We start from the raw sequence: 7,703 nt of genomic DNA, 5'->3' as shown, positions 1-7,703 counted from the left end.
TGAGCTACAGTGGTCTGGAAAGCACTCTACCACAGGGTGACAAGATAAAAGGTGACATAAGGTGACAGTTTGCTGGATTTATGATGAGGTTAGTCACAAAACTCATGGCGGGCTCACTACTGCCACCTGCAAGCCTTCTGGAGGGTGGGTGGTTTGAAGCCAACACACATAGTTTTTTCGATTTGGGGCTGTCAGAGATTTGACAAGTGCAATAAGAGACCTAGTGAAAATAAAGCAGAGGGACCCTGTGAAAGCCAGCCCCAACACACCACGGAGTTCACATACACACTACTGTCTTGTCTGATGTCCTATGACGGAGCTCTGATGACGTCACTCTCCTCAAAAACCTCCAAGAACTCTCTATCTCCTATCCAATTAAATACAAACTTCTCAGCCTCCTAATTAAGCTTCTCCATAAAAATATGCCAATGTAACTTATTAGCCAGATCTTCTACATGAGGTATCACAATCCAATAAAATTTTAAGATATTATTATAATCATGTAATAATTAAAACAAATTTTATGCAAGTCCCATAAAGGCAAGGATTTTTATCTATTATCCGTAGCACTTAAAACAGTGCACTCAATCAACACTTGTTGAATGAAGTATATTTCACTGAAATATTATAAATACCAAATATTACTAAAACACAAATAGAATACTAAAATGCAATTTGAGACCAAGCACATGACCATTAAGGGGCTTACAAGATCAGTCAAGAAAAGAAAAGACATAGTACACCAACCTTGAAAGCATCTGTTTCCGAGAACAATCTGTTCACAGATGTAGGAAGTTAATCAGATACCACAGGGAGGGTCAGTTATAAAACTGATGCAGAGCAGTTGCCCGTGGATGAATTATGGTGATTCTTTTTTTTTTTTAATTTATTTTTTAAATTTATTCGGGTGACAATTGTTAGTAAAATCACATAGATTTCAGGTGTACAATACTGTATTACATCATCTATAAATCCCATTGTGTGTTCACCACCCAGAGTCAGTTCTCCTTCCATCACCATATATTTGATCCCCCTTACTCTCATCGCCCACCCCTCACCATGGTGATTCTTCTATGACTGCATTTGAGTGGCATCACGTGGGCATAGAGACATTCACTGTGACTTTTCAACTGAAGAGGACCTTCTATGTATTTAGATTTTGGAAAACAAAAGCAAAACTCTATGACACTGAAACAAGTCCAAGTTTGAATGATGTCCTAAAATAAACTGGACAAGTCCCAGAATGCCACAGCACAAGGAACAATTTCCCAGAACTACTTGTCACTGTTGCTCCTGATCCACTGTATGAAATATAAGGAGAGAAGGCTCCGCACACGCCTCTGAGCTACTCCCACTTGCCTGGAAGAAGTGGGCCCTAACCAAGCCGTACAATCTTTAAAAATTAAATAAAATACTAGAAGGTGGGGAAACGAGAGAATTGTTATAGCATTGTGTTTTGGACCTCTGCCAGGCATTTGCAACTTAAGAAAAATGTCTAAAGCACACAGGATTAGTGATCGTGTGTATGATAAAGAAAGCCAAATGACCTTCACCCGCCTCCTTCTTAGACCTGTCTGTCCTGGTCTGGTGCTTTAGCCCAGCTCACTCAACTATGTCTCAAACCAGCACCAGTAAGAGGGGTCAGGCCTACATTTGGGAAGTTTCTGTATGGTCTTGGGTTGCAGGATTTTGGGTTCCCCACCCTACTCCTCTCAACTGCAAATTGCAACTGAATTTCAGACCACTACACTTCTCTTAGCTGTAAAGAAACATGCCAGTACCGCCCAGTTTGGCTCCAGTACCCTACCCTACTTGCGTGAGTAGTGGTACCTCTTTCTTCTTCCAGGAACCCCTGCCCACTTTCTGCTCTCCTAGGAATATGATCTGATAAACTGATATGTAATAAGATATGAAAGACTGATCTGACCTAACGTGTGACTTCTACCAAGACTGAAATTTAAACTGGAGATAAAACTCAAAACCAAAGACATGAGCTTCTAAAGATAGACTTTCAGGAAACAGCTATTGGGTGAGAATTATAGGATTGACTAAAACAAATGAGGTGACAAAGAGTAGTTGTATAAAGCCGTTTCATGATATAAGGTCAATATTTTATTCCTATATCAAGTACTTAGGCTGTCTTCTGCATGATTGTCTCTTAAATATGCTCCTCAGATTGTTTTATTTTATTTAGAAATGCAGATTCCTCAGTCCCTTTCCAGATGTGCTGAATCATTTTTTGGATGTGGACTCTGGGAATCCGCCTTTGATTAACAAGCTTCCCCAGATGATCACTACCCTGTTTCCCCGAAAATAAGACCTTGCCAGACCATCAGCTCTAATGCGTCTTTTGGAGCAAAAACTAATATAAGACCCGGTATTATATTATATTATATTATATTATATTATATTATATTATATTATACCCGGTTTCATAGTAAAAATAAGACTGGATATTATATTATATTATATTATATTACATTACATTACATTATATTATACCTGGTCTTATGTTATAGTAAAATAAGACCGGGTCTTATATTAATTTTTGCTTCAAAAGACGCAGTAGAGTTGATGGTCCTGCTAGGTCTTATTTTCAGAGAAACACGGTAAGCATAGGAAAGTAGGAGACCCACTGCCTTAAATTGTACTGAAGAGTAATCACACTGACTTTACATAAAAAGGCCGATTTCTACTCAGCAGTTTCATAAGGAGGCTGATTTCTACTCAGCAATTTCAAAGCTCATGTAATTTGTCTTTGTTTTTTACTGAAGGCACAATGAAATTATTTCCTGTTGCAAAAAGGAAAAACAAAACAAAAACAAAAACCCACCAAACTGTATCCGTTTCTCCTATGTAAATTAAAAATGAGATTTTTGGTCATCAACTTATTGGTATGTATTGCTTTAAGAGAATTGATCCAATGCTGCCACAAGAAGGACAAGCGGACTGGCACAAAGCCCAATGCCTTGACACCCTGCAGAAGAGTCCTTGCATAAAGCAGGTGTTCAAGAAATCGTTTGGAGAGACTCAAGTAATTTACAGAAATGGACTAGACAGGACTGGTCTATTTAGGAAAGGACTGAATTAGGAGGAGGAGGCAGGGAGCACAGGGTCAAAGATAATAACTGAAGAATTTCCAACATTTACGTTTGAGCAGTAGTGAGACCTCTCATAGATGATGGCATCAGAGTGCTGGAGACAGAGCTTTGGGAATGAGAACAAAGTTGAGTCAATGGGGGACTTTGAGAGTTTCCAAGAAGAAAATAAGGTGTGAACATAAAAGGACCTGAGGACAGGCTTGGACCTGAATTTAAGGCTAAAAGAATAGAGGAGAATGAAAGAACGGATCTTGTAATGCAGGGAGTCAGCTTCTGACAAGTGAATGCAGGACATGGTGAGGCCGAAAAGGAACACCAATGGAGCCACAGGTAGGGGGTTCATACCACTATATTCTCGATGGCGGCCGGTCGAGAGCCAAGAAACAAACATCCACCAGTACCCCAACAAGAGGTCTTCCTGCACCAGTCTCTCTGGCAGCCGGGTGAGACACAGGAAGTAGGATGCACATGATTCGTACCACCTGCAATCTGCACTTGCTAGCGTAGCCATGGCAGTTATATATATATGTGGGGACAGAGCCCCAGAGAGTAGTTTATAGGCTCTCGGCCTCACGTGAAGGGGTGCTGGCTCGGGTGGTGAATGGCCGTCGGCTGTGGCCAGTTAGCGAATTGGCCGCTGGTATAACTGCTGCAACTATGGAGGGCCGAGGAGAGTGGAAGAGGAGGGCCGAGGAGAGCGGAAGAGGAGAGCCAAGAGAGAGGAACAGAGGAGAGAGTGGAGAAGAGTCGTCGGTCGGTCGGTTGGCGGAAAAGCGGATGCAGGTTGGCGTCCGGTGGGCCCAGCCTCCAGTGAGACCGTGGTGGTATGGCTCCCCTACCTGTGGCTCCGTGGGTGTTCCTTTTCGGCCTCACCATATCCTGTGTTCTTGTGTGGGGAGCGGGAGCAGAGACCCCGCAGGCCGCCCCGCCTGAAAGATGGCGCGGCGAGCAGGCCTCCGCACACGACAAATGGCGCAGCGAGCAGGCTCTCCCGCACGACAATATATAAAAAAAATAGTGGCTAATGGCCAACTGGTTACAGCTGATGGCCATCTAATAACCGAGCCAGCACCTTTTCACGAGGTTGAGAGCCTGGAAACTCCTCTCTGGGACTCCGTCCCTACAGCTCTGTTCCTACCCTATACCCTGATCCTACAGACATGCCAAAGAGTTTCAGATCTCCAAAATGAAATCTTGTGGACTTGCGTTCACCTGTGCATCTGGGCCTTGGAATGCTTTCAAGTTAAAGAGTAATCAATGACATTGTATGGAGAGGGCCTTTGCTGTTGGATAATAGGTTCAACAATACAGAATGAGTGGTGGAGTAGTCATTTTACCTGTTTCATATTCTGTGGAGCCAGAAGCAGGTAGAATGGCTAGTAAATAGATTTTGTTCATTAGTATATTCTGTGAAATTAATCTCCGAGTTCTGCTGAATTTCCTGAGGGGCTTGGAGGAATTTGTTGGATTGCATAGTAACTGCGTTTACTATAGCATACGTCATTGTTTATGGCTGTGATCACATAGCACTTACTAGAGCTAGTGACCAGAAATATAAGATATTTTGAAGTATGTTTTATTTTCAGGCCCAATGTTGGAAGACAGACCCTCTCTGATCTGTAATGTAACAGAGCCACCTGCTGGTGACGTTATTTCACTAGTAGATAACAGGCACGCAGGTGTGGCTACACACCTATCTTCTCAAACTGCCTTGTAGATTCTTGCAGGTCAACTATCCTCCTATCCATTCCTTTTGTATGTATATAATTGATTGTCTGAATGTTTCATTTCTCAGCTTTTGTGCTGATGAAGGGATGGTAAGATAGGAATGAATCACCAGCCAGTGTTAACCGCCAGCATTTGAAGTGGGTCCTTAGGTCAGACCCCTGGACTCAGAATTTGGGTATGTGACATGCCTGGGAGAGACTTGGGCCTCAGCCTGGGCCTGGCAGAGCTGTGCATTCTGGGTGTGTTTGGGTGTATTTCCTATTGTACCTTAGGATGTTACATAAATAACCCAAAGGAGGCCCCATATATTGGTTCCTGAGTTGTTGTTTTCTTCACAACAGGCTGGGACCCATGAATTCAAAAGCCTGTGGGTACCTAAGCCAAATTTTCATATTTAAAACATATCGATTGTTTCAAACACAGCCCAAATAAGCAGACTTTTGGTTACTGAGAACCAGCCTGCTTTGCATACCCCGAGGAACTGCATCCAACATCTGCTGGCCATAGATGAGATAAACTTTTTAGCTATTAAAGATCCCACACTGCTGCTGCCCTTCGGAGCTCCCTGATCCAGAGACTCCCAAGGGGTAGCTGAGCAGCCTCACCTAGACATGTAAATCCCCTGGGGGGTTCCCTTACCCTCCTATTCTTCTGACTGGTGGACCCTGTGCTGTCATAGCCTCTGGATGATTCCATTGCTGCGTGGGACTCCTCTCCCCTGTCCTGCATGCAAACTTGACAAACTGTTGCCCAAGTAGAGCTTGCTGTGTGCTACTCCCACCTCAAGGTCATATCTTTTTCCTTGCTCATCCCCTGAATGTTTCAAACTCACCGCATTGAGCAAGACAGGCCTTGCTTCCACAGGGAGAAAGAAATGAACTTCAGAAACTGAGATAAATCAGGTTGTTTATATGCTCTTGGCCTTACACCTCGTCTGTGCCTCCTTTTGGATTGCTCTTGCTCCCCTTCACAAAGCAGCACTGTTTCCCAAGTAGGAGCAAAGAGGGCTTGGAGGTACTGCTGCCCCCGTTATCCCTTTCCAAGGGTCTCAGAGGTCTGGCCACATAAGGGACAAAGCTCACAGTGTGTAGACATGTTAAGTGTATTACACCCTTCTCAGGCAGTTGTTCCAGCTGTAGGCAAAATGGCTGCATTTTAGTCTGGTTCTGAGTTCGGCCTTTATGATCTTCGCATCACCAATGGTGTGCAGGAATGGTGGAGCTACTTGGAAAGACGGTGCAGTCCAGCCCAGGGTTAGGCCTGAGAAAGGACACCGAGGGACTGAGCCTAAAGCCCAGACCTCAGTAGGTGAAGATTATGAAAGTGTCACACACTTTTTAGCCAATTCCTTGTCCCTCTGTATGGTTGAATGTACGAAAACAGTATCTTCCCCCTGTGGTTAAGGATCAGACTGGCTGTTAGTGTCTTGCCTTCACCACTTTCTAGCTCCATTATTCTGGCCAACTATTAGTTTCTTTCTGCCTAAATTTCCTTGTCTATAAGATGGAAACAATAACAGTACCTCCCCCAGGTTTGTTGTGAGGCTTAACCGAGATCACAGTTAATTTTTTTCTGAGGCAGTATAACCTGAGAGCCGAGCGTGTGGATACTAGAGCCAGATTGCTTGGGTTTCAATTCCAGCGTTACAACTTCCAGCTGTGTGAGCTTGGGAAAGGAAACTTCTCTTTGTTTCCTCAACTGTAAAATGGGGATAATTTTATTATCCACCTCGTACAATTGTTTTATTTAATGTGTTAATAAAGGTAAAACATTTAAAACATCGTATAGGAGCTTATTTTTATTATAAAATACATAAAGGTCATACAACACTTTCTGGTATGTAAACAGTTTCTTCACTGACCTGGCTGGCGAAACAAAGCTGGCATCGACGCAATTCTCTAGCTCCTTGGAATGGAAGTCGGGGTTCCCTTTGTCTTGTTGAATTTGCCCTTCTCACACTCAGAATTTGGAAGGGAACGGGGAGTGCGGGAGGATGTTTAAATCTTTGATGCAAATTCCCAAAACGGAGAGGAGCTGAGCCGGCAACCTTCTGCTATGTTTTGTGGTGATGAATGTTGTAGTCGCTTGAGCGCAGGGTGACAGGAACTGGGGCCCTGGGACCCCGGGTCTGGGCGCGGGTGGGACCTGGCCAGCAGGGGGCTCTCGGGGCGCGGTCACTGCGCACAGCTGCCCGGCCCGCGCGCACGCAGGAGCTCTGCCCCGCGCAGCTCCTGCCGCGGGCGAACGTCCCACTTGGGCTGCAGCTCTGGCTCGCGCGGGCGGCCGCCTGGGGCACAGGGCCCCGGACACCGGGAACGCGGACCGAGGCCGGCGCGGTGAGCCGCCGGAGTTGGGGTACCGCGCCCTGCGCTTCGGCTGCGCCCACATCTCCTGGGCAGACGTGGCGCCATCAGGTAACCCAGAAGGAGCTAGCGGCCGGCGCTCACCCCCACTGAGCCCCTTCTGTCCGGTGCTCTCTGAAGGAAGGGCGGGAAGGGAGGCGCGAGGAGTTCGTTGCAGCCCTGGAGAGAGAGACACCAGTTGCGGGGGCCAGAGTCCCAGGCATGCACCTGGAACTATGGAAAGTTCCACGACTGGGCTTTTCTCTGCCAAGCGTCCCAGCTTTGCGGCACCCTTTCCCCTCTCTCGAGGCAGAGTTGGTCGGGTGCCGACCCTGGCACCCTCTTCCTGAAAGAGTGCCAGCTTCCTTCCTTTCCCTGCCCTGGGAACGTCAGCCACTCCGTCCCAGCCCTGTGCTGAGTAACCTCTCTTCTGAGCCTTGTCCATCTCCTTTTCATCCACCCCCGCTCTTCTTCCCTTTGGAAAGCTTCACTTCCTAGGCTGCAAAATTCTTCAGCAGACGTTGGCAACACA

At 45.8% G+C, this 7,703-nt stretch overlaps 1 protein-coding gene across 1 annotated transcript in view; it reads left to right on the top strand.

Annotated features, from left to right (window-relative positions):
- The first annotated feature begins 6,010 nt into the window (after positions 1–6,010).
- LOC148755285 (uncharacterized) overlaps positions 6,011–7,703 on the top strand; it is a 72,137-nt gene continuing 70,444 nt past the window's right edge. Inside the window, 3 exon segments of the mRNA XM_088792676.1 lie at positions 6,011–6,133; positions 6,911–7,160; positions 7,163–7,494. Of these exon segments, the coding sequence (XP_088648802.1) occupies positions 6,011–6,133; positions 6,911–7,160; positions 7,163–7,494 (705 nt within the window).

This window comes from Rhinolophus sinicus, chromosome 15 (assembly GCF_057876585.1).
Source record: "Rhinolophus sinicus isolate RSI-liver-muscle chromosome 15, RSI-T2T, whole genome shotgun sequence".
Lineage (NCBI taxonomy): Eukaryota > Metazoa > Chordata > Mammalia > Chiroptera > Rhinolophidae > Rhinolophus > Rhinolophus sinicus.
This window is presented reverse-complemented; position numbering and strand designations above follow the sequence as displayed.